We start from the raw sequence: 27,244 nt of genomic DNA on the forward strand, positions 1-27,244 counted from the left end.
GGAGACCTTTACTTTAGAGTAAAACAAAGACCCCTGTTTGTGAATAGTCATGTATGGCTTTACTTCCCTAGCTCTTCTCTTCGGCTCACTCGGATCTTGCCGCTTGGCTGACCCTGGGCACTGATTTTACTTTCTAATGTGCTGTCTTCAATTTGGTTCAACTCGGAAGCCCTTTTGGCCAGCTAAACTACAGAAATGGTCTTGTGTCAGGGGCAGCTGCTTATGGCCGCAAGGAGTTTGATGCGTTTCGTTCAGCCATCAGGCAGTAGACCTGCTTGGGGCTTAGTGTGTTGCTTGAACTTAGCCAGTTGTGAGGTTCGTAAACCACAGCTTATAGCTTCATGATGTAGCCAAGCCAAGATTGACCTCATCCTTCTGTTTCATATTTCTGGCCCTCAGAAAGTTGCTTTGCAATTCGATAAAGCAAAAAGGGCTGCCGTTTCTGGTAATTCCCTTTTGCAAAGGGAGGTGGAACAGGCAAACTATCTGTGTCCATGAGGATGCATCACCAGAGGGGGGAAAAAAAGCACAGATTGCTCAGCAAGACTCAGGTTAACAAATAGCTTTATTGGCCATTTTACAAAAGGATTCATTAGCTACCAAAGAAATCCCCACTGAGCCCTGCTTTATGGCAGGCAGGGCGAAGCACCTGTGCAGCATCTGATTATGTGCTTGATGTGATGGGCTCTTTCAGGGCCCAACATGAGCTGAACGTCTGTAGATCCACTTCATTTTCTGCCTCGTCTCCCACTTCTTACCCACCACTGCTAGTGGCGCCAATCTCCCCCATCTCGAAAAATGCCCAGCCTCTTCCCAAACAGGCCCACCGAGGCTCAAGGCTTGAATGTCTCTTTGTCTCCATTTATAAATACAGTTTCCTTGCCTCTCTTGAGGGACCGTCAACCTCCAGGAAAACAAACCTATTTACATGGAGCCAGGCCGTACTGCTCCTTTGGAAGGATCATAAATTAGATGCACAGAAAACCACCGGGCCCCAAGTCTACAGATGTCAAACTCATAACATTGCTTTGCTCATGCCAATGGCGTTTGGTTTCATCTTTTCTCCTGAAAATGCAAGAAGAGAACACATCAGTATGTTTGTTCCTGTCGTTTGTTTGCCTTTCTGTATTGCTTCATCCAGGTTTTTTAAAAAAGGTGCCCATTTATTTCCTTCTCAAAGCCCATCACCCCAGGCTGCTTAGAACACAGATGGGCTACCTGTAGATCACACATCTGGACCCCTGCCCACTTTTCTCACCGCCTGGTTGAGCCGTATCTTGGCTAGTTGCCAGTAACTGACCCCGTCTGGTATTTGCTAGCAGTTTATGGGGAGCACTTAGATTATTGGCATCTCAAAGCTAAGAGCAACAGAAAACTAGCAGCCATCAGTGATTTCTGAAGAAGGAAGAAGTAACTGAGGGAGAGGGAAGAAGCTCTGGTCTATTTTGATGTGCATGAATGCAGATTATTACCAACCTGTAAATGTTTTGGCTCACACATATCTCCAAGATTTTAAGTGTTATTTCATTCCCCCCCCCCCCAACAATTTGCCAATTCCCTGCTTAACTCATCTATTTTTTCTCTAAACCCACTTTGATTATTGTCTCTAAAAAGTCAAGCTGCCTATGATTGGGCTCCCTAGTGCAACTGCTACAAAGTTGAAGGAGATCTGAATCAAGTCTCTTGCATAATAAGGACATGATTGGGGTTAAAATTTTGCCTGGACAAAGCTCCCCTAGATGCACTGAGCTAGGAATCTTATGAGAAACATTATTTAGGTAGTTTAAGACCTCACATGCTTGCTCATTAATGTGGAGGGGAAAAAGATACATCTTGGTTTATAAACCCTGCTGATCGATTTAATACAACACTCAAAATATAATGCTTTGTTTTATCTTAAACATGGCATACAATTTAGCAGGTTGTATACTGCAGGCACTGTGAGCTAATCTAATACTTGGTTTCTCCGCTCCAATGAGCAATCCAGAAGAGTCCAAGTAGAACAAGGAGTTAATACTCTTCCCAGATTCTGTGGTTCTAATACATGTCAGGCAGTGGTGGGTTGCAGGCGGTACGCCCGGGTACGCCCGGAGTACCGGATACCATTACGGTACGGTGCTCTGGAGTGCCCACCCACCCGCCCGAGCTCCTTACCTGTATTTTAAGGCTTCTGCACTTCCATGCACATGCCTGGCGCATACAGTGCCTGCGCAACGCAACGCTGAGCAGCTGGAGCGTTGCGGAGGCTCGCGGAGGCGGTAAGAACCGTACCAGTTGGAAGAGGATCCGGGACCCACCACTGATGTCAGGATACACGTCCCTTTTAGTTGTTTTTGAGATCTTGATGGCTCTATCAGCTCTGTGTGACAGCCAGCCAACCTTTCTCACCCCATCCCAAGCAAGGGTTCTGAACCCCTTCCTTCAATCATGCAAAAGAAAAAGGGAAATGGGGCAGCAGGGATCCCTGTGCAGTCACCTCATTGCGATCCCCTGTTGTCCGGCTGCGTCCTGATCCATGGCCTCTGGATGCCGTGGAACCCCTGGAGGAAGAGCTTCCTGTTGTCGAGCAATTGCTTGACATCTGGCTCCGGGAAAGAAAGCTGGGCTTGTTGTAGGGAATAATTTCTTCTTCTGCCAAGATAAGCCCAACAAGAGAGTTTAAAACAAACCAGGAAAAAAAGCAAGTTTCTCTAGCAATGCACACCACAGCTGTTTTGCCGTCTACACAGTTGTGGAAACAAGGATGGGCTAGAAATATGAATAATCACCACCTCTTCCATCAATCATCCTTTTCTAAGTAAGTAGATGTTTGTGAGCACACTCAAAATCATGAAATAACAGTTGTTGATTCATTTCAAGTCCTTGAATGAACATCACCCATACCTGTGTGATCATTTCAAATTGCCTCTAATTCCTGCTCTTCAAAAAACCTACTTAAGAAGCAACTTCCAAGCATCTCTCTTGGCAAAAATTCAGTCCAGAGAACAGGAAAGTTCTGGGCTCATTATAGCATGCAATGGTCCTTGTCAACTGCATAATTCAACGAAGTGGCATTATAAATAAAAGTTGTGGGTCTTGAAAGAGATCGCCTAATCTCCATAATTTGGTCTTGTGGAAGTGCCAAAAAGTAAAGGGGAGTTAGAGGTGAGAAGAGTGATTCATTGTAGGAACCTCTGCTTCTAAAGGTTAGGGTTCTTCTTCACTAATTCTTCACTAGCTTGGATCGTAAGATGAACTAACACACCTCCTTCTCTCCAAGTGCCTCAAAAACAGCAACTTAGGCACTAAGAACTCTGGGAACTGTAGCTTAATTTGTGGACCTGAATTCTTAATACATGTACAAACCAGATACCTTAGAAATTATTTCTCAGGGTTCCTGCATTCAGATATATTTCTCTCTCTCTCTCTCTCTCTCTCTCTCTCTCTCTCTCTCTCTCTCTCTCTCTCTCTCTCTCTCTCTCTCTCTCTCTCTCTCTCTCTCTCTCTCTCTCATCTATCTATCTATCTATCTATCTATCATCTATCATCTATCAATCATCTATTTATCTATCTATCTATCTTTGTCTGTCTGTCTGTCTGTCTGTCTATTTATCATCTATCTATCTATCATCTATCTATCATCTATCTATCTATCTATCTATCTATCTATCTATCTATCTATCTATCTATCTATCTATCTATCTACCTATCTATCTATCGTGAAGGGAGGATTTAAGTATAGACATTCACATTTTGGCAAACTGAAAAAAACAGTAAGACTGTCCATTGCCCGAAGGACCAAGAGCAAACTGGCTTGCCGTATATGTCTTTATTATAGGAAGTCCTCGACTTGCAACTACAATTGGAACCAGAATTTCCATTATTAAGCATGGTGGTGATTTCAGGGAGTGACGCCCAATTTCATGACCTTTTTTTGCCACATTATTAAGCGAATCATGCAGTTGCTAAGTGAATCACATGGTCATTACACGAATCCAGCTTCCCCCACTGACTTGGCTTGTTGGAAGACAGCTGGGAAGGGCACAAATGACATTCGATCCCGGGAGGCTGCAACCATCATAAATCCATGCCAGTTGCTAAGCACCTGGATTTCTACCATGTGACTTTGGGGATTGGGTTGTGGCTCACTTTCTCAGTGTTGTGGCAACGTCAAATGGTCGCTAAATGAATGCTTGTAAGGTGAGGAGTACCTGTATTGAAATCTACTGCAAACTGCTTTGAGACTCATTCTGTTGAAAGGTGAAACATACATCAAATGAGCAGAAGCACTCAATTTTTCAAGTGGAAAAAGCAAGCAGATTTCAATTTTTTGTATAACAATTCAATTTGCCAAGCCCTGTGCTTGACCTTTCTATATAGGAACTGCAGGAGAAAAAGAACATTTCCAGGATAAAACAACAGGCCATCCTCCTTGAATTGTCAAGGAGCTCCAAAGTAGTCATCTTCCTTCAAGAGAAGAAAGCCTGGAGATGGATGATTATTCATCTTGCTGGCCCGTGACTCCAGTTCAATACCTAATCTCGCAATCAATCCATCCATAGTATGAGAAATGCTTCCTATGACTAACATTACCATCTCGGTGCTGTTGGTAGAGCTGGCCGGCCACTGTGCGATGGGCAACTTTCCTCTCCATGGCTGAGGAACCGTTGAAGTCCTTCTCTAAAGAAGGGTCACAGTCTAGACGTTGGGCGCTGTCTGGAGCAGAGCTGCTGAGATCTTCTGCAGGTGGTGGCAAAGGTGGTGGTGGCAGATCTGCAAGCAGAACCGATGATAAAGCATCCACTCTTGCTTTCTATGAAGTCCCTGAAAGGTCTTCAGTCCTCCAGTGCATTCCAAAGATTCATCTTAGAGCAAGGGGCCTCCAAACCTAGCAACTTTTAGATGGTGAACTTCAACTCCTGGAATTCCTCGGCTGGGAATTGAAGTCCACCAGTCTTAAAGTTGAAGTAGAGAGTTGGAACTCCACAAGTCTTAACATTGCCAAGTTTGGGGACCCCTGTCTTAGAGCATTCATCCTGGCAGCCTTAGGAACCTGAACATCTCAGAATGGTATGTGCTGTACCCTGAATGGTGGTGCTTGGAGAATTAGGTGGATAGTGATAGTACTTCAGTTGTAGTTACTAAAAAAGAAGAACTGCTTGCTGTTATTAGCAGGAACCAGAAGCAAGTGGGAGGATCAGGACCAATATCAGCAAATGCAGAGCTTGTCATTGGCTGGCTCAATTCAGAAATGGAGTGTCCAGGCAACCAGTAAGTAGCTACAGACTTGGAGCAAACCAAAATGACTCCTGCCCTCACAGATCACCCCGGATGCTTCCAGGTGAAAAGCTTTAATATCTATAAAGGAGAATATTTCCAGCTCAGGGTTGAAATGAGGGGTTCTTGGTGCTATCTGAGCTTGGTTGTTTCCTTGCAGATGTTTCATTACTCAAACTAGGTAGCATCATCAGTGCTAAGATGTTACCTAGTTTGGGCAAAGAAACATCTACAAGAAAACAAACAAGCTCAGAGAGCACTAAGGACCCTTTGCTTTAATTTCTTCCATAAGTAGGATTTGACATCACCTTTGGACCATGGGGGTCATGTTGTGACCTCATGCAATGGCCTGAATGCCCAATAAACAATACAATACAATACAATACAATACAATACAATACAATACAATACAATAGTAGAGTTGGAAGGGACCTTGGAGGTCTTCTAGTCCAACCCCCTGCCTAGGTAGGAAACCCTATACCGTTCCAGACAAATGGCTATCCAACATCTTCTTAAAGACTTCCAGTGTTGGGGCATTCACAACTTCTGGAGGCAATTTCTGTTCCACTGATTAATTGTTCTAACTGTCAGGAAATTTCTCCTCCATTCTAAGTTGCTTCTCTCCTTGATTAGTTTCCACCCATTGCTTCTTGTTCTACCCTCAGGTGCTTTGGAGAATAGTTTGACTCTCTCTTCTTTGTGGCAACCCCTGAGATATTGGAACAATGCTATCATGTCTCCCCTAGTCCCTGTTTCTCTTAAGCTAGACACACCCAGTTCCTGCAACCGTTCTTCATATGTTTTAGTCTCCAGTCCTCTAATTATCTTTGTTGCTCTTCTCTGCACTCTTTCTAGAGTCTCCACATCTTTTTTACATCGTGGCGACCAGAACTGAATGCAGTATTCCAAGTGTGGCCTTACCAAGACATTATAAAGTGGTATTAACACTTCACATCACGTCAAGCCAAGCATGGTGAGAATCTAAACATCTTGCAATTGTGACAAGGACATCACACATGCATGGATACACATTTGAAACATCACAAAACCAAGCCAAGGTTGTTCTTGAGGATTTAGCGGGCACGCTACCATCCTGGGGCCCTGCGTTCCTCTCGCCAGGCCTCAATGGTGGCTTATTAGCCTTTTAAATAAGTAGCCATTCTGCTTGGTAAATTGCTTCATTGGTCCCCAATGGCTGAGTCCCAATTTAATACTTTCAATGCGTGACTTGCCTGAGATACGAGAAAGAAAACATTAAATGTGTTCCTGAAAACAATTGTGTGAGCAAGATTCTATAAAAGGAGGTGGAAAGCAGATGCTTTCCAGATGTGAGTGGCTGCTTTTTGGTACGTGGAGGAACTGAACCGATTAGGTAATGGAATTAAGAGGATGCTATAATTAAAGGCATCAAGCCAGTTTCGAATAGTGGTTACAGATCTGAGGCTAAAAAAAAAACCACACACCAGGAGACTGAATTTGAATCCTGCTTTAGGCATGAAGCCAACTGAGTGACTTTGGGCCAGCCATTCTCTCTCGGCCCTCGGAAGGAGGAGACAAAGGCAGATCACTTCTGAACGCATTGCCAAGAAGACTGCCTATAGCAGGGGTGTCCAAACTTGGGAACTTTAAGACTTGTGGACTTCAACTCCCAGCTGGCTGGGGAATTCTGGGAGTTGAAGTCCACAAGTCTTAAAGTTCCCAAGTTTGGACACCCCTGGCCTCTAGGCTTGTTCATGCACTCACCAGTACTCAAGAGAACAGAAGAGGATTTAAACACTGCATAGCACAAACATGGGAGTTACCTCCTTGTTTCTTCTCTCGGCGATAGTGGCTGGACTTGGATTTCTTTTTGCCTTTTCCTTTCTGACCCAGAGGAAGCAAAACATCACCCAGGCTGGAATGGGTCTTGCCTGCCAGTAAAAGCCCAACGTCAGTAATAACTTAGCTTTCCCCACCAACGTATTGGCAAAGCTCAGAATTGCTCACCTGTGCTAAATGGATTAAAAAACACAGGCAAGATATGCACATTATGCTAAGCCGTCATGTGGCATGTTGGATTTTGGTTTTGGGTGTTGGGTGAACTCCATCATAATGGTTGATTTCCTTATTTTCAGGTCAACCTGAAGGCCCAAGCACGTCACCTTTTAGCCTCCAATAACCCATGAGGCAGGACAGTGATTTTCATGAAATTGACAACAAGGGGATTCCGAATCTGGTCCTCCCAGTCTAAGGCACTGCACCATGGAGACTCTTGAAAGCCTCAACGGGAATTAGTCTTCCGTAGCGCAATTACAGGCAGTCCATAATTTATGACACTTAGAGACTGTTCAAAGTTATGATGGCTCCCCCCCCCCAAAAAAATACTTAGGACCAGGTTTCAAAGTTCTGACAGCCAAGCCTCCATCATAGTCACATAGCCACACTTCAAGCTCTTGGCAACTGGCCTGCATTTATGGCTATTTCCCATGGTCACATGAGCACAACTGATTGTTTGTAAGCAGCCCAGAGTCACTGAGAGTGAGTAGACAGCCATATAAATCCTCTAAATAGATGAGATAGATGAGATAGATGGATGATAGATAGATAGATAGATAGATAGATAGATAGATAGATAGATAGATAGACAGACAGACAGACAGACAGACAGACAGACAGACAGACAGACAGTAGACAGACAGATAGATGATAGATAGATGATAGGCAGAAAGTCAGATAATAGGTGATAGATAGATAGATAGATAGATAGATAGATAGATAGATAGGTAGGTAGGTAGGTAGGTAGGTAGGTAGATGATAGATAGATAGATAGATAGATAGATAGATAGATAGATAGATAGATAGATAGAGGATATTTTTGCTGAAAACTATTTACTTCTGTTTTTAGCAAAAATACCCAATGGCTTTACTTACAAGCCTTCGCTTAACAATTATGGTATTCACTTAACAATCAAGCAAAGAGTAAAAAAATCAAATCCACACATGGATGACCCACTTTATTCCATTACAGTCGTAAATCAGGACTACATGTCACTACAAATATTTTACTCTTCCTGTAACAGGAAGCCAGTTCTCTTCAAAGAGGATGCCACGGCCACCCCTGTTCCTGTGATGCGATGGGAATACCTGGGAAGAGGGCCTTAGAAGATGAGCTCACCTTGACCTGGGGAGTCCACATTCTCTGCACTGTGCGCTGGTGTTTGGCTCAGGTTACGCCGGTGACTGTGCCTGGGAAGCATGGCTTCTGACCTCTCTTCGGGCAGGTTTAGATTGGGATTAGATTGAGTCAAGGGAGGACTTGAAGGCCTTGGCAATGGACCTGACCCATTGGGTAACCGCCTGGGAAGCAAAGGAGCAACAGATTAAATGGACAGGTTTTTGGGATGTCCCAATTTTCTAAATCACTTAAATGTAGAACATTATCAGATATTTTTGGAGAATAGGCATGGCTTTAGACTTCAGATAGCATGCTTGAACACCATCAAGATGACAGGACCTGTCTGCTTTCACTTTCCATTGTACCAAACACTAGAGGGGGGAAGGGTATCTTGGGGGGTTATTTCCTTACTTAATAGATCTCTTCCTCCCTTTTTTCCCCAATACATCAAAAGAGCTAATGGCACACATGGATAAGAGAAAGACATATTTATTGAATGTGATTCAATACAGTCAAATCTATACTAGCACTCAATCCACTGCAATGGATTAACATCTGCCTAAAAGTGACTTGCTCAGTCACTTCCCATAGCAAAGAGACACCACAGATACTGACCGTAAAGCTTCTGCAGATCATTAGGAGGAATGTGGAATCTGTGAGGGCCACATTAAAGGTGACATCATAAGCCTAGGCTGCAGACTTGGGGAACCTCATACCTGGGCAGGTGGGGAATCTCAAACTGGTGCAGCCTGGGAATATCCTCTGAAGCTCTCATCTCTTCCCGTGGTGAGGGAGTCAAAGTGGCCGTGGACTGCTGTCCATAGGAATTTGCAGGAGAAGAGGCATCGTTGCGAGGTGGGGGAGGAGGACATTCTTCTTCCTGGATGTTCTCCATTAAGTAGGTCCTCTCTGGGAGAGGTGGACACCATTCCTCCACCTCTGACCTATCAAGGTTCATACATTGTCTTAAGCCATGACTTATTTTAACCATGCTTTATTAAACATATGCTTGTTCATAAGTAATATAAAGCCATTGTAACTATGACCTACACATATGTGCAACAAACCAAACAAAGCATGTCATGGATTCATTGATGCCTAAAGTAAGCCATCCAGCAATCTACCTGGCTGTCAGTGGACTAAAAGATGCTTAATGTAGTTACTAAATTCATTCATTTGGGTTCATACTCAACATTGAGCCATCAACTGCTACAAACTACAACCGAAGCGAGACCAAGCGAAACCAAGCTTAGAGCATTTTCTAGGTTTTCAATTAGCTGGTTTAATTATGTTGAATGAACTCAGCCAATAAACTGGTTGGGAAGACTAGGCTCCCAATACTCAACTAGTAACCGAATTGATGCATGCTCCTTGTAGCATCAATAGGGAGAAGAAGAATTAAGGGAGAAGAAAGTCATAGGTGGAGGGGCATTTAAGGGTTCTGAAGGTTAAAACTTGATTTTTGAGTCAGTTGAAGATATCCTGCATGGAACTATTGACTTCAAAACTGGCAATACTGATTATAATTATTTTTTCCTCTCGTACGTTCCTCTCTGTTCACAAGCAGAACATTAGGGCAGTCTGTACTACAGGAAAATGCATTACTCCTGGAAAAAGCTGGTCAAAATTCAAGTGCAAACTCAGCCTTAAAACGAACATGAAACCCACTCTTCAGTGCCAGCTCTTTCAGCAGAGAAAACACAGTAAAATACATGTAATTTCCCAGTCCTCCGATGGGCCTTACGTGAGTTCTAGTTCTTCTTCCTCTTCTTCTTCTTCCTCTTCTTCCTCCTCCTCCTCCTCCACATATTGGCTCAGCTCATTGGCAGATGGTGGTGGAGGCAGCACTTCTGTCCAGTTGAGGGATGGTGTTTTTACTGGCTTCCCCATCGATTTCTGTTTCCCAGGTTTAGCAACTACGGAAACAGAGAAATTAGACCTTCCATTACGGTAAAAGACTTTGGTTGCAAGCCTAGTCCTATCTGCAAAGAACAACTCTGATTAAAATTAATGAACCTGCATGTTTTCTTAAAGAGGCCACCTCAGTATGCTAACTTTATAGTTCTCCTGATCTTCCTGCAGCAATTTGTGTTTCTCTTGAACAAAATGTTATGCATTTTTATGGTACACGTATTGTATTGCATTGTCACCAATGATGAATTAGCCTTTTCTGGGAAATGCCAGGCCTATTCTTCTCAAGACAAGATGACCACATTGCAAGTTGAGACTAGATACATGATACACTTGGAGGGGATGGGAAGGGCAGAGGAAGATCTCTAGACTAGGGATAGTGTAGGCTACAATTTCCATCATCTCTAACTTGCCTACACTAGCCACGTCTTAATTAGACTTGTACTATCAAATATTTGAGTATGTCCATGGTCTAGCTTCTTGTAGGCTTATGGTCCCTACCACTCTCCACCCTGCCCCGGTCGGGCTGGGCATACTGGATGGTAGAGATGCCAGGCTCGTTGTTCCATTGGCCTTCCTCTTCATCAGGTGAGTGTAGATGAGTTGCGCCATATGGTACCACAGGAGTTGTGGCATATGGGGTGGTGTGCTGGGAAAATGCCCCATTGAAGGTCCTCATGTCATCACTGGCCGGGTCAATGGTGCTGTATATGGGGCCATCGGACACCCCCGTCCCAAACTTCTCTGTCTGAGCAATGTAATTAGAAATCCCAGCATCTGTAAACAAGGACAGATGTTGTGAGCCTTACCAGGTTTACGGGTTGAGCTGAAGCAGATTAAGGGTGCCTAAATTCCAAATGCCTCTAACATCTGTAGGTCTTTTATTTGAACTTACCGAGAGAGAGAAAAGGGGGTCCTTGCTGTGTTTTCAAAATCCTGTTTCCGTTTTTCCTCTTGGGTGGGAAATGTCTCTCAGCCACTTCCTTTAAAAGATCCAGCTTCTTACTGGAGCCTGCCCACCCTGTTCCCCCACGGATCCGCTAGATTTTTATTTATTTATTTATATATCAAATATAATAAATCAAGAGGGAGTCTAGGCAATGCATGTTTGCCTTTGGCTAGCCAGTTCTGTTTTCTCCCATTCGCATTTTTATTGAGTTATAAAGTAATGTAAAATACAAAGTAAATGGGAAAGCAGTGGGGAGGGAAAGGGGAAGGAGAGGTGAGGAAGGATAAGAAAAAAGGAAAGAAAAAGAAGCATTGACTTCCGACTCTCTCTGCTAGCCAGTTGTAGACCTTCTGTCCTCCTGAGAGACACAATTGGCACTATGGAACTCTTACCATTGTAGTATCTTTCAGTGACGTTATGGTTTCCTGTACAACAGGCCATTCCAGGATCTTTTGTCTTCCCATTCCGCAGCAGATTTGGGGCTGGCCAGGAATCTGCCAGCCATGGGTAGCTGGAAGCATTGGTAGCCATGGCTAGCATGCCAGGGCGGCTAGAGGAGAGACAGAGAATTATTTATTTGGTGACTAATGTGACAGGCATTTAAAAATAATTAAAAAGTGAGTGTGCATGCATTAGTTGATTAATTGTTTAAAATGGTTTCAATTTAATACAGGTCTTTTAATTAAATTCAATTATGAGGTGAAGAAAGCACTTTCAATTATCAAGGGTATCCAGCCAAGGGAAACGTTAAGACTTGTGGACTTCAATTCCCAGAATTCCCAATGGCTGGCTAGGGAATTCTGGGAGTTAAAGGCCACAAGTCTTAAAAGTTCCTAAGGTTGGACACCCATCTTTTGGATATGCACAAGGTTGCAACAAGCAAGGTATTAAAGGAAGTGTTGCAATTTTTTTTTTGTTCAAGAATGCGCCACTTTAAATTTTGGAGTTTGGCTTACACCATATTTTAAGCTTTGCTGGTAATGTTCAGATACCTAAATTGGTGTCCTGGGGAGTTGAGAATTATAGCCCAACCACATAACAGGAAAACACTTGACTGAAAACGGCAGGCGTTATTTATTTGCTTGCCTGATTTCTTAATTAATAAATAATTGCGTTCTTGTAATGTTCAATAGCAACCCTTTATATATTTCTTGGTATTTGAGGGATGAATGTATTCCAACATGCTGTTCTGTTTTGTGATTAATTTTTTAATCTTCTCTTTGGGGAGAGTGTTTAGAATGATCCTGAAACAGACACATGAAACTTGGCATATAATGAAGCAAGGTACTCTGGAGGGATCTCCTGCCATTTTAACTATTTCACTGAAAACTACTGAAGGGGTTGAAATAAAGATTAACTGACAGCCTGCCTAAAAAGAGGTAACCTCTGGGTTATATGATGGATTATCATCATGGTTTCATCATTTCCTTCAATCTTCTCCTTCTCCTTCTCCTCCTTCTCCTCCTCCTCCTCCTCCTCCTCCTCCTCCTCCTCCTCCTCCTCCTCCTCCTCCTCCTCCTCCTCCTTGTATGTTTCAGCGTAACTCTGGAGCACCTCCAGCAAGTTCAAGCAAACTTGGTACACAGATGACTTGCCCACTGGAAACAAATACTGGGTGGGGGGGGACACCCTGGGGTATGTCTGTGTCTGTGTGTGCATTCCAGCATAGCTCTGGGATGCCTGGGCCATTAAGGAGACTGAGTGCGGCATCCTAGAGTGGCAACTGTTTGTGATGTCAGTTCCTTTGCAGTTTCCGCTGGAAAGCCAGCCATGACATTTGCCCTCCAGTAGACCAATGGGAAAGCGCCTGATGGATTTGGGGCAAAGTGCCAGGATCATAGGCAGGATGGGAAAGAGAAGCGCATGGGAGGGGAAAGGGAGAGGGCAGGGATGATGGGCATGGGAGTAGGGGAAAGAAAGGCCCAGCTCAATGGCTCTCTGTCAGACAAATGCTTCGAGGTCTATAAATACCCGGGCAATGCTAGTATCAGATAAAAAGGGAGGGAAGAACTTTGTCTTTTCAGAACATGCTTGCAATGTTTATTGCTCCTTAGAAATGCCTTGATTAGCAGGACTTAGTTGACCAAAGGCATTTAACTGATCAATCCAAATCAATTAACTGATTAAATGTTGCAGTAGCTGTAACTTCTAAGATTTTGCCCCAATCAAGCAGAAACGTAAAGCTTATGGGAGAATCCTTCCATTTAGCCCGAGGCCTCCGCACTCACCTGCTGCTGCCGACGCGTGCTGGTCCATCCGTATGGGGGAAAGAAACTGCAAAGGAGAACAGAGCAGACTCTCAGGGATGCTCCTTTCAAGAACAAAAGAAGGGGAGAATTGATGGTATGGAGGACAAAGCAATACAATGGGAAGGGGGCACAAAGCCTTACCTGCTGGCGTGTATGCAAAGGAAGCTGAAAAGAGAAGCAAGCAAAGAGTGAGGCAGCTCAAAGAAAGTCATCGCTGGGGGTCAGCATGGATGGGCAGGGAGTCTAAGTTAAAATGATGGGGCATAGCAGGTGCATTGCATGCAAAATGACATATATTCCAAATCCCAATTAAAGGGAACCCACCAAAGGTGAGAAGGAAGCCCCCAAATGGGCGTGGCGTCCCAGTGACAAAGACTACACTTTCCTCCAGTACTCAAATCTCTACTTGGCCCATTAACACAGTACAGAACAGAAGGGGAAGCTGGAGGCAAGGAGACAGAAGTCTTCCTTCCCCTTCTCCAACAAGGGAAGAGGTTGAGGTGGGGTGGTCCAGCCTCCAGGGTAGGGTCCAACTTCATCTTTGGAGCAAGTGAATCCATTGGAGCTCTCCATGGTGCTGAGATGCCCCATTCTGCTTAGTAGGCTTCTAGTTAAGACAGGCCAAAGGACCTAGTCTAAGACAGCCCACCTACACCCTCCCTTAAGAATGCTAGAGTGGGGATCTGGGAGTAAAGATGAGTTTATCTTGCCTGTATAGTGGCTCATCTCCTTTCTCTTCTTTCGGCGACAATAGATCCACACACTGAAGCACATGAGAATCACCCAGCAGGCTCCTCCGATGCCAGCAATGAAAGCCGGTTGTTTCACTACACCTGTGATCTGCTCAGCAAGGCTCACACTATCCCCGTTGTCCACAGGGACAGTGTCCTGGTCTGGCAGGGGCTCTGCAGCAAACATGGAAGGCAAAGGCATTTGGAGTCAGGATTGGTACAAGGCTCGAGCATGGTTAATTATGCGGTGAGGACAGTAACCAGGTTGAGGATTGCAGTTTTCCTTTAGCATGCCAAGGAAAGAGCCTTGTTTCTTACTAATTTTCCTTCTGGTAGGAACAGGGCTTGCATGGAAGAACACTCAATCCTATGAGTCTCTACTTTCACTGTTCTTAAATAGCAAACTGCTGTTCTATTGTCCTGACAATGTTGCAAGTCTGTCTCACACTTCCTTAATCCTATTGCATTTTATCACTTTTCTTACCTTTTGGTATCAGCTGACTCCTGTTTCAGAACTACAGTTATGGAACATTTGCAAGAGAGTCATTGAAAGATGGTTTATCTTTGAATGAACGTATTTAAGAAGCCCTTGAATACCATTCAAACCATCTAAAAAGCACGGTAGTAATAGTGGGTGGATATAATTTTAGTCATTGTCCTCTTGGTTGTAACACATCAATTTATTACAGGCCATAACTGAAAAGACCATCTCTTGTTCATATGACAGCTGTACCTTTGAAGATGCTAGGAATGTGCTGCAGAGCTTCCCCAGGTGATCCACCTGGTTGGACAGGACTGTATGGAAATAAATCCTCTTTTTTCCAACTGTGGGCATATGAAGGAGTCCTGAATACTCACTGATCTGTATGGTGATGGGGGCGCTCCTTACTCCGATGCCAGCACTTGTGGCAGCAGCAACCTCTGTGCGGTAGATCATGCCAGGGATTAGCCCCATCAAAACTGTGGAACGCATTGTGCCATCCACTGTCTTATTAATGTGATAGCGAGTCTCATTTCCCAGACACCAAACCTGTCCAGGAGAAGGAGAAGACCATAGTAACTAATGGCTGAAGAAAACATTACCCTGCAAAAAGAACTAGCTGCACATCATTGGATTGCAGTATCTACCAGAGTAAAGAATGGATGCATTGGCCAGGCAGTTGGGCAAGTCAATCTACAATGTGCAACCCAACTTTATGATAATATACTCCAGCTTCTATGATCATCAGAAGTCCAAAGGACTTCAGATCCATTCTTTTGGGGGGTGTCCCTCATTGCAAAAGTTGTCAAGGAATCCATCTTACCCGATAATCTTGAATGATCCCATTTTGTTCTCCAGGCGGAGGTGGCTCCCAGGAGATGCTTATACTAGTACTGTTGCTGGTTCCCACCGTCATAACAGAAACTCCTTGTGGAGGAGCACTAGGGGCTGAGGAAGAGGAAGAGGGAAGAAAAGGGATTTCTTGCTCAGAATAGTCTGATGAAAATAGCAACCATTGCAGCTTCCACTCCGAGTTGTGAAAGCACACCAAGATATTGTCAGGACATGCTGGATGAATTTTTATACAACGCTAAGGTTTGATACGGATTTGCCTGGTTTTTGCTAAACAGAAAACTGAGGAGCATGTGGTCTTCATTGCAGACAAGAAATTCACAACAGAAATGGAGAAGCTATTGTTATGAACAGAAGGATGTCAAAGTCACTACTTGACCACAACATCGAAATGTTAAGCTTAAGGCAAGTCACTTAACATTGCAGTGATCCAAGTCTTATTTTCCAACTCCAGATACAGCTCTATAGCATCTTGCAACACTTACAAAAAAAATATTGTGGGAGACTGGAATCTTAAAATTGGAACTAAATAATATCTGCAATATTGGGACAATTTGACTTCAGTATACAAACTAAAGCAGGAGACAGACTAATAGAGATCTGCTAAGGAAATTCAATGTTTACAGAAAATACCTTCTTCCAACAGCCTGAAAGATTACTTTACACACGAACATTAGTCAACGGACAAACCCAAAATCAAATTTACTATATGCTCTGCAAGCTGAGATGGAGAAGATCTATTCAATCAGCAGAAACAAGATTTGGTATTGCCTGTGGCGAGCATATGAACTCCTCCTTGCAACTTAATTCATCAGACAGACAAGATATTATCTCAGCAATATTCAATATGATTATACAGCGAAGGTAAAGCATATATTTAGTGGATTAGAATTGATAAATAGAGTGCTTGAAGAACTCTGGTTGAAACCTTGTGACATCACCAAAGATAAAGCCAGAGAAATATATTGAAAAGCAGAAAGCAAAAGAGGATGAAATTGCTGTCTGCTAATATATTGAAAATAGCTGAAGAAACAAAAGGAAACAGAGGCAGAAAGAAATGGATGTAAAATGCTAAAATGCTACATTCTAGAGAATGGTACAAAGAGACAATGAGTTATATCTACACTGACATACAAAGAAACTGAGAATAGCAATAAATGAACAGGACAAGAAATTTGGGAAAATTATAGAAATTGGGGGAAAATTTAATACACTTTAAATGTAAAGTGGTCATAATAAAAGGCAAAGCTCTAAAGAAGTTAAAAAGGATGACACAAACACACACACACACACACACACACACAAGATGTACAAGGTTGGTTCAGAAGAGGCAAAGGCATCTGAGATTACAGATAACATCCAGTGGAAAATGAAAAAAAAGACCATAGTCTCTTTTCCCCCATTTATTTATTTATTTATTGGTCACATTTAAAATAAAAAAGCGACTCTGAGTAACCTATCGGAAAACAGAATCTTATTCTATATTGTCAACCATGTGTTCAATCATTTTTCCTTTGTCACTTTCTAGAATATCAACAATTACTATTATTTCAAATACTTTTATTTTTGTGACCTGAGCCTTTTCGATATTGCTCCTTCCTTCCTGTCCCCAGAGGGAGCCACAGCCCCCCCCTTCATATCTTGTACCTTGCTATCCTTTTCACTACCTTCGCTGTGTTTGTCCTCTAGGAGGGGAAAATGCTTTTTAATGAAGGCTTCAGCCTCCTGCACTGTATTAATTCTAATCCTATTTCCCTCCCAGAAGATCAACATTCCCTCTGGCAATAACCATCTAAACCAAATTCCTTTATTGTATAATTTCTTTGATAAGGAGGAATACTTCCTCCTTCTCTCTCTTATCTTTTTCAGAATCTGTTTAAGAATGGTAATTTCTTCATCTTTATATTTCAGTGGTCTCTCCCTTTGGGCCCCAAGCACCTCATCCCTTGTGGTCCTCCTGAGGACTGTGAGATTTGGATGGATTTCTATCACTAGTGTGGGAGCTGTCAAAATTTTCTATGTATCCCCTTACCTTTTCCCATAAATGTTTAAAAACCAATAAAATTTTTTTTTAAAAAAATATTATATTTCAATAAAAGGAGGCAGTTAAAACAAGGGTAGCAATTGGAGTTGGCAAGGCAGGGGAGAGCCTTCATGGATGTTGGCTATACTGAGCGAAATGTGGGATTAAGGGAGACAGAAATTGGAGTTACAACTGCTGTGAGAAATGTCAACAACCAGAGACATGGTTGATGTTCTGATGATACCACTTGATACTTGGAAATGGAGAAGACTTAAGTGAATTCTTTTTGAACATGCTGGTCTGCTGCTCCATATTAAAAACAACAAACCCATTTAAAATTACGTTAATAGGCAGTGCCAACCCAATGCAAAGAAACAGGTTAACTGATGTGGCCAACAGATTTTACCTTCCTAGGCTCAAACATGGCATACATACTGTGGAGGTGCCATGCCTGCAACTAAATTATATATTGTCAAAATCATTATTTTTCCAGTTATAACATCTGGTGTAAAAAGGTAGATGATCAGAAAAACTGAATGAAAAATGCACGCTTCTGCATTGTGGCGCTGAAGAAGATTGTTGGGGAAATAAATAATTTACTTTCCTTGGATTGCAAAAAGAAGAAATCATTCAAGAAGAGATGAAACCAAACCAGAGCGCGCGTGGAAATCCGAACAATGAAACTAATGCTTATATATTTTGGACAAGCGAGCAAAGCACAGGAAAGATTTATTAAAAAAAAAAAAGCTGGGATGCCTGGAAAAATCAAACTCAATTGAAAAAAGCCAATAAAAGAACAAGTGACTGGCTATAAGGTATAAGAACTAAAAAAAAAATCATCACTGATAATTCTGGTGGAATGATGTCCTTTGGGAAGCAGAAGCGACTGAATGACTGAACAATCTCAACATACTCTGTGAAAGCAGCCATTGTGGTTTATCGGCGGTGATTTATTTAGTGTGTTGTGTTAACCTGACCAGTTTCAGTCTGTTAAAACAACTCTCATCCTTATGCAGGGTTCTCGTTTCTTCTGCTTATAGGTTTTCTGTAGAAATCAACAGATCAACCAAGCGGAAGACCCTATTTGGCAGAAGATACAACCGCTTCATCAATGCATGCTAACTTTATAAATCGAGACCATGCACTTTGGTTTGTCCAATTTGGTTAACAATTAAGGCCAAATTATCATATCTATCTATCTATCTATCTATCTATCTATCTATCTATCTATCTATCTATCATCTATCTATCTATCTATCTATCTATCTATCATCTATCTATCTATCTATCTATCTATCTATCATCTATCTATCTATCTATCTATCTATCTATCTATCTATCTATCTATCTATCATCTATCTATATCTATATCTATATCATCTATATCTATATCTATATCTATATCTATATCTATATCTATATCTATATCTATATCATCTATATCTATATCTATATCTATATCTATATCTATATCTATATCTATATCTATATCTATATCTATATCTATATCTATATCTATATCTATATCTATATCTATATCTATATCTATATCTATCTATCTATCTATATATATATATATATATATATATATATATATATATATATTGGCCTGTTCACAGGAAGACAATTTGGGTGGGAGGAGAAAAGGGAGCATATGGAAAGGGATCGTTTTAGTGTCTTATAAACCATCCGGAAGATAATTAAATCAAAGGGCCAACATTTGATCAATCGGGTAGGGAGCAAGTGTTTGATGATTAATAATAGATGAAGCGGCCCTGAGAATCCTAATTCTGTAAGATATACTGTACTTTACAAAAAAAAAAAAATCTCAGAGACCTCCTAATCCATCCTACCAATGTTAACAATCATCAGTCATGAAATAGTTCCCTGGGAAATTATTCCTTTCCTTACTTCCGTCTAACAATCAATACAGCATTCAGAATTCATGTCTCTGTAGAAAAGAAGTCTATAGTGCTTACAGCGCTGAGTTAGACACAAAAAAATTGACGATGATACAGCACACAGCCGGAAATACCAAAATATCAAAATGTTCATGTTGATGTAAAGAGCAAACCAGAGGTGGGTTGACCCTGGTTCGGACTAGATCGGGCAAACCGGTAGTGGCGCAGGGGGAGGATCCACCCACCCACCCAGAGGCCTCTGCGCATGCAAACCGGTAGTAAAAAATTTGGAAACCCACCACTGGAGCAAACCTCAATATTCACATGACCATTGAAACCAAGAGATTTGGTTGTAGGCAAGTGGGGATGACTCGGGCATAAAGATAGCAGCTTCCTTTTCCTACCAACCTTCTTCTGGGGTTCGCACCAGGAGCACCTCACTATCCATGCCCTGGAACTCATCGAAATATGGCCGGATCTTGACCTCATATTCTTGGCCTTTGCGTAGGTCTACTAAGACAGTGTTCCGTTCAACAGGTGACTTTACATCCTGCACCAGCCAAGCGCTGTTCTTGGGCCGGTACATCACCCGATAACCTTGGATGAATTGAGCCTGGCGATCCACCTGAATGAAATAAAGGGAGAGAGCATTGACTGTATGGGTATGGGACCTATTGGCTGGATCCATGCTTTTCCCATCCAGGATCCCATTTCTTTCTCTTGCTATTGGTTCTGATAATGTTGTTTCAAGAAAAAAGTATGAGCTTATTGGCACTCACAGTCCAGGTCACTTGGATGGTGGTGGAAGTGAGGACAACGGGTTCCTGGAGCTGAACTACCACATCCCCAAGTTCCCGTTGCACCTGCCGGTGGTCTACTCCTTGTCTGGTGGGACTCACATCTATTAAAAAAAAAACCCCACAAATCCCATATCAGATGATATTCTTTGCAACAAGACCAACATAAAATATCCAAAACAGAAAACAGAAAAAAAATGATCACCAAGCTGTAGAGATGCATACGCCCATGAAGTTTGTTTCTAGTTTTACTGGATTAACTTAACTCTAGGTTGCTTAGTAACTTCAAGAGTTAGAAACATGCTTTTGTAGCAATGTTCAATCTGTGCTAGGCCAACTGAACTTTCTATGGAAAGATTGTAGAGATGCAGATGTACAACTGGAGATTATAAACCAAATACTCTTCTTAACTATGGTTCCTAAAGGGTTTTCTCAAAAGAACAAGGAATAATGGATGGAAATTGATCGAGGAGAGATTCAACCTGGAAATAAGGAGACATTTTCTGACAGTGAGAACAATCAAACAATGGAACAGAAGTTGCCTTCAGAAGTTGTGGGAACTTCATCACTGGAGGCTTTCAAGAAGAGACTGGACTGCTATCTGTCAGAAATGGTGTAGGGTCTCCTGCTTGGATGGAGGGTTGGACTAGATGACTTACACGTTCCCTTCTGTTAATCTAATCTAATCTATCCTGAAAGGCCTAAGAGGGCTGAGAACTAAAGGAGAAGGGACCATATATTATTTGAGTAGATTTGCAGACTTCTCTACAATTACTTGGAGGACTGCAGAATGAAACTAAGAAGAAAAGAGTTCTACATAGGTAGTCACCCTATGCATTTGCACAGCTTCTGATTCCTTAAAACCACCAGGAAATAAATCTTTTTATCTCTTTCACATGTGGAGTAAAACCTATCACAACAGCAGTGGAATTCAAGATGCGGCCTTGATCAATCTTTTAACCCCTGTCATAAACTTCCATCAGTGTTACTATTTGGCTCCCTTCACACATCCATCAAGCCAGGGTTTGTTCTAGCCCTAATTTTCTAAATCCTCTCATAATTACCTGGATTCACACAACATGTACGCTCACGCAAAACCTCATGGTTGGTTCTTCTTCCCATGTTAAGCCCAAACCAAATAAATGACATTAAATGAAATTGAATCCACTGCATCAACCAAGCTCATGTCAGATCAATCCCCTAATTCAACATGGTGCCACGTGGGAAGCTTACCTTGTGTACGAACTGGCTCTGAGACCGGGCTAGGATCACTGAGGCCATAGGAGTTGACAGCTCGTACAAGGAAGAGGTAAATGGTGTTTGGATTCAAGCCACTGACTGTGTGCTTTTCAAGCTTGACATCATCTGCCACGGTTTGCCATGTACTGCCTGAAGACTGACTGCAATGGGACAGAGTTCAAACAGGAAGAAAGAGACAGCGCAGGCTTCATGTGTGCCCTTGGCCTCTGATTCAGATGATTTAGCCAAAGTCTGATTTAACAACACTCTGATTTAGCAAAATTCAGAGGCAGAGACATCCACTAGTAGTGCCTGGTGTGCATACTTACAAATGTCCCATAGTTTACTTTGAGATCAAAAAGCAATAGCAATTAAGTTTAATTTAATTTCATTCCTTTTTATTCACTCTATTTAGGTACCACTGACTCCAAACAACTCTAGGTAGCTCACTGTATAACAACGAAGATAACACAAGTCAAAATCATAACCAACCAACCAACCAAAATAAGTAAAAAACAGATTACAAATGTAACAATAACGGGTAGGACTTTTGATATATACCAACGATTAGTCCACATTTTTCTTATCATGAAATGCAGAAAATTAGTGGCTCCATTAAGACAAGACTATTGACAGCTTGTGACATTCGTGAACAACTATTTGTGCTCATGCAACCTCCAAACCTCATGAGGTTTTCCTCTGGCTGTTGGGTTGCCCCAGAAGGTCTTGGGTTACCCCCTGGCATTTTAGATTCCCCACACTTCCCTAAAGGAACACGGTGCAAAGCATTCTGGGAAATTTGAAAGGGCGGGTGGATTTTAGCTGCTTGCTACGAAGATGGCACTCTTCCTCCGAGGAGGGTCCATGATGGATGGCATTAGAAAGAGACCAATTTGTCCAGACAGTCTCCCTGCCAGCCTTAAAAGATCTCAGCAACTGCAGAATGACTTTGCAATTATAAGCACAGACGTTGCAGTTATAAGCCCAGCCTTTTGTAGACACAAAGGAGCGGTAGACAAGATCCCCGTTTGCCTTAACCACTGAATTTTAAGGTTCACAAAGTTGTTTTAGAATTGCTGTCCACTTTGAACTTTCAAGGTCCAGAATTCAATGGCGCTCTGATTGACAAGCTTTTGGCTCAGGTACAAAATGTAAACAGGGACTTGGCCCTTAGCCCAATCTATTCTCCCTGCAATCAGAAAAATCTTTTTTTTGGAGCCTTTTGATTCCGCTTCAAAGAGGTGCAATTTTTCTGTAGCCTTTAAATGGGATGCGGGAACAATGGGGTAATAAAGGTTCCATGCTGGAAGCTAGAAAGAGATGAACCTGAATGCAACACCAGGACATCTTCAAGGCTTAGAATGGGATAGCTCAGAATTCAGATCGGCTCTGAATTCTAAGCTGAACACACAGATGCTCAAGTCCACGTTAAAGAGGATTTGTAGCAGATGCCAGGCTGAGCCTAGCCTTGTGTTTCTGTGTCCCTTCGTGCATGCTCCCATACAAGTCTGGATTAGTTTACTCAATGATTTATGATGTAGCAGCCCGTTTGCCAAACCCTCTCACTGTAAGTGACTGGCTCAGCCACCTGCGCTTAACCCCCCAAAACTCCCCTTCCAGAACAGATGGCTCTGTTAGGTAAGGTGTGCAAACCACATGAAAAAGAAGAGTTTTCCTTCATACACGCATCCCTTCTTGGTAGCTCAGCTGCAGGGAGGCGGAATCCGAACAGGGCATGTGGTGGTGGTATGTGTGCCGTGGGCAGGAATCACAAACAGAAGCTTAATATGGATTTAGCAGGGGAGGAAATGGACGGTCTTGGAATGTACCGCCAGCAAAAAATTTACACAGCTGCCTGGATCTGCTCTCTTGCCCTCTGAAAAACTAGCTCCAGACACAGCTGATAGATGGGGAAGTGGGGGGTGGGGGGGGGAAGAGAGAGAAAAGAGCTTAGATCTTTATAAAGCTTATAAAGTCTTCCTTTTCAGGGGAGAGGTAGAAGTTGCCACTCTTGGAAAACAGAACAGGGATACCCAGCCTGACTTGAGTTGTGCTTCTTGTAAACTCCACTCCCTAAAATAAGGGGTGAGTAACGTTCAGGGATGAATATTGCATGTTGACTATTTTGTCAGAGTGCTGGATGGAGTGAGCAGAGCTAAGAGGAGCCTAAATTAAATTGACAGTTCAGCAGGGTTCCGCTTTCTGCAATGAGAATTCTAATTCTGGCCCAGAGCAGTACATGATAAAATAATAATAATAATAATAATAAGGAAAGCACTCTCCATTGTCCCATCTTTGCAGCAAAATCCCAAGTTCTTTTGCTGACTGGAACAAAACAAAAACGACTCTGTTTCATCACCTCTGTCAAGGGGCAGCCAGCCCAACAGGAGGCATAAGATTGCTTGACCCATGGGCTAAGGGGAGACGGAGAACTATTTTATTGCCCAAGATCGTATTACATGGCTGAAAGCAGCAGAGCAAAGCTAAAAATGTGGGGGCTTTTCCTCCCATTTCCCTCCTCCTTTCCCTCTTCTCATGCAATGAACTGCTAGGGAGGAACAGATAGTTCTTACAGGAGATCTGATCTAATCATTAGTGGAGAATTTGTGAAATCACAGAAGACATTAGACCAAGGGCTGTAGATTGCCTAGTCTTGAGCAATGGATTAACTCTTCTATTTATTACATTTTTATCCCACCTTTATTACTTTATAAGTAACTCAGGCACCAAACAAACCTAATGCTCCTTTCTCAACAACAACCCTGTGGGGTGGGGTGGGCTGAAAAAGAGTGACTGGCTTTCATGCCTAAGGCAGGACTAGAACTCACAGTCTCCTGATGACTGGCCCAAAAATCACCCAGCCAACTTTTATGCCTTTTTATGCCTAAAATGGGACTAGAACTGGTTTCTAGACCAGCACCTTAGCCATTATACCAACCTAACTCTCCAGTTTTTTTTTCCTGTGAGTTACCTGAATGCTTCAATAATGTACGAGCTGATAGGAACACCTCCATTCCCAGGGTTTGGCTTCCAGATCAAAGCAACACTGTTCTTGGTGACGTCAATGACCAGGGGAGCCGAAGGTGGACCTGGAAGGAGGTTTTGCTCTGGAAGCTGCATCTGGAGATCTACTCCATTCTCTGGAAAAAAAACAAATGTCGAGGATGAAGAGAACATTAGCCAGAAGGTCTTCAAGGAATACTGATCAAATCAACTACAGAGGGTGGGCTTTGTAGATGGTGGCCTGAATTTAGTCTTGTGCAACCTGTGGCTTTCCAATGCTTTTTACATTTGGCAAAGCAAAAAAAAAAAAAAAGCATGATCTGGAACATCTTCCTATGATGAAGATGTAACTATCTGTGCAAGGAAGTATGGAGTTTCTTCATCCTGAAAACTAGGGTCTCCTGCTAACCAGGATAATATTAATAGAGTTTACCACCATGAGACGTGACAACAGCCATACACTTTTATGATCTTTTTCTCATTCCAAGGAATTAGGCAACTAGTGGTTTTAGGAGACAAGAAGCCAAACATTTAAGTATGGCAGGTTTCAGATTCTTTCCAAGGATGTAGAAAGACTGGCCATGTTTAGATTTGCTGGTTGACAAAAAAGCCACCCAGGACTGGTCTCTGGGGCTTCCTTTGTTTACATAACTGTGGACAGGATCTTTCTCTGGGACATACTAGGAGAAATGGTGTTTGGCAAGCAAACTTTAAGACTCGTGGACTTCTGCTCCCAGAACTTACCAGCCAGTATGTCCACAAGTCTTAATTTTACCACTGTTGGACAACCCTAGATTGAAATCAAACTAGATCTGCATTTAAATGCAGAACTTTTAAAAAATTGGAAGTGCTCAGGGAAAAGTTCTGTAGGAAGTTAAAACATACTCCTCTCCTAGAAAAAATGAAATATCCTAGGAAATATTGAAAAGGCAGAATATTATATTTTCCTGGATGTGAAAAGTGAGAAGCCTGTTTTAAAGACAAAGTAACTTCCTGCAGCTTCCTGCCCACCCAGCTTTTGTCAATGGGCCATTAAGATGCCCAAGCCAGTCTATTTACATAACAATGACCCCTCTCCTTCAGCTGGAATCAAGGCATTAGCCCTTTACCCAACTCACCACATGGCATTTGAGAACTCAACCAAACTTGGGACTCAAAACACAGCCTAGAGAGTTGCCCCTGCATGGAGTCTGACACCCAATCAGAATACATTTCTTACACAGGAACAAGAAACAAAGAGGTGGGGCCAAACAGAGTATTAAAAACCCAGCAAGCTCCTCCTCCTCCTCCTCCTCCTCCTCCTCCTCCTCCTCCTCCTCCTCCTCCTCCTCCTCCTCCTCCTCCTCCTCTTCTTCTTCTTCTTCTTCTTCACCTGGAAGCATGTGATCACCTTTTCCCCCAGGACCTCAAGCCATGTGGTCCTGTCCACCATTAAACCATCTTTCTAAGCTGCCTCCATGTTTCCAGTGTCTTTTCCCCCACTTGGAACTGAACCCAGATGGACATTTCTTCCAACCATTCTTCATTATTGGCAGCAGCCACTTAGGACAACTTCATTCTCTTCCAACTATGGTCTGAAGAAACCAAATTTTGCCTTCATTTTTGTGGCACACCTGGCACCTGCGTTCCCCTCCCTGGCCCTATGTATTTATTTTCAGAAGAAATCCAATAATCTCAATTGGGTTTAAGAGTTTGCTCTATTTTTCAATGCCTCCGAAGTTACTGCCCCTTCCATACCCCACCACCGCAGAAGAAGCAAAGCAAATATGAAGTCCCAAGTAAACCACACTCCCCTCCATCTCCACTCAAGGGGTCCTGCAAATGACTCACCTTGCACTGCCAGAAAGCCACTCCACCTGGTTTCACCGGTTGAGCTTGTAGCAATGCAAACATACAGCCCAGAGTCGGAGATCTGAAACATGCCAAAGAGAGAAGCTGTTATTCCTTTCTGCTCACTGCAATTGTAGTTTGGTCTTGGGAGTTTTCTTGCCTTCAGGGAGTATATATCCTATAGTCCTTATATGTATACTATTATTTCTCATCCACAGGAGATACTTCATATTTCCTCCTATGGCTTTGAGGAAAGAATAGGCTTGATGGAAGCTGGATGGTATGAGACCAGCCGAAATGTCCTGATACTCGTTGACTTACAAGTATTTATTTAGTCACCGTTCAAGTTCCACTCAACAGTGATTTACAATCACTTGTACTTATCACTGTTGCAGCGATGATCCCTATGATCATGTGATCAAAATGCAGGCAGTTGGCTATGGGTATGTACTTATGTCCGCTGCAGTGACCCAAGACCATGGGATTGACATTTGCAACTTTCCCAGGTGACTTTCAACGGGCAAAGTCAAAGGGGAAAGCTGGACTTTGGGATTCAAATTAACTGTAGCAATTTGCTTAACAACTATGGTTTAAAAAGAGTCATAAAATCAGGCTCAACTCACTTAAACAACCACCTTACTTAGCAATGGAAATTCTGGTCCCAATTATGGTCGTAAATCAAGGATTACCTGTTCATTTCCACGACCCCTTCTGCAGGCTGTGTTTGCTCTCTGAAATGCAGTTGAGGAGCAGAGGTATACATCTAATGATTTGGGTGTCATAAAAATATGCCGGCAGAGGGGCTAATCCAAAGGATTCTTGCATTATACTTTTACAGACAAAGGGGAGCAGGACTCAGTGTCCCCGG

At 42.6% G+C, this 27,244-nt stretch overlaps 1 protein-coding gene across 1 annotated transcript in view; it reads right to left on the reverse strand.

Annotated features, from left to right (window-relative positions):
- Nucleotides 1-547: 547 nt before the first annotated feature.
- Nucleotides 548-27,244, reverse strand: part of ROBO3 (roundabout guidance receptor 3) — a 183,939-nt gene continuing 157,242 nt past the window's right edge. The window contains exons 10-28 of the mRNA XM_081961076.1: nucleotides 26,377-26,458; nucleotides 24,515-24,683; nucleotides 21,538-21,704; nucleotides 20,287-20,408; nucleotides 19,916-20,132; nucleotides 15,555-15,679; nucleotides 15,109-15,280; nucleotides 14,230-14,424; nucleotides 13,661-13,684; nucleotides 13,499-13,544; nucleotides 11,663-11,820; nucleotides 10,823-11,098; nucleotides 10,155-10,326; nucleotides 9,127-9,354; nucleotides 8,411-8,592; nucleotides 7,059-7,166; nucleotides 4,573-4,752; nucleotides 2,477-2,631; nucleotides 548-1,065 (exon numbers count right to left, since the gene is read on the reverse strand). Of these exons, the coding sequence (XP_081817202.1) occupies nucleotides 1,054-1,065; nucleotides 2,477-2,631; nucleotides 4,573-4,752; nucleotides 7,059-7,166; nucleotides 8,411-8,592; nucleotides 9,127-9,354; nucleotides 10,155-10,326; nucleotides 10,823-11,098; nucleotides 11,663-11,820; nucleotides 13,499-13,544; nucleotides 13,661-13,684; nucleotides 14,230-14,424; nucleotides 15,109-15,280; nucleotides 15,555-15,679; nucleotides 19,916-20,132; nucleotides 20,287-20,408; nucleotides 21,538-21,704; nucleotides 24,515-24,683; nucleotides 26,377-26,458 (2,790 nt within the window). The 3' untranslated portion in view covers nucleotides 548-1,053. The remainder of the gene's footprint in view (nucleotides 1,066-2,476; nucleotides 2,632-4,572; nucleotides 4,753-7,058; nucleotides 7,167-8,410; nucleotides 8,593-9,126; nucleotides 9,355-10,154; nucleotides 10,327-10,822; nucleotides 11,099-11,662; nucleotides 11,821-13,498; nucleotides 13,545-13,660; nucleotides 13,685-14,229; nucleotides 14,425-15,108; nucleotides 15,281-15,554; nucleotides 15,680-19,915; nucleotides 20,133-20,286; nucleotides 20,409-21,537; nucleotides 21,705-24,514; nucleotides 24,684-26,376; nucleotides 26,459-27,244) is intronic.

This window comes from Natrix helvetica (genome assembly GCF_964273705.1).
Source record: "Natrix helvetica genome assembly, chromosome: 8".
NCBI lineage: Eukaryota > Metazoa > Chordata > Lepidosauria > Squamata > Natricidae > Natrix > Natrix helvetica.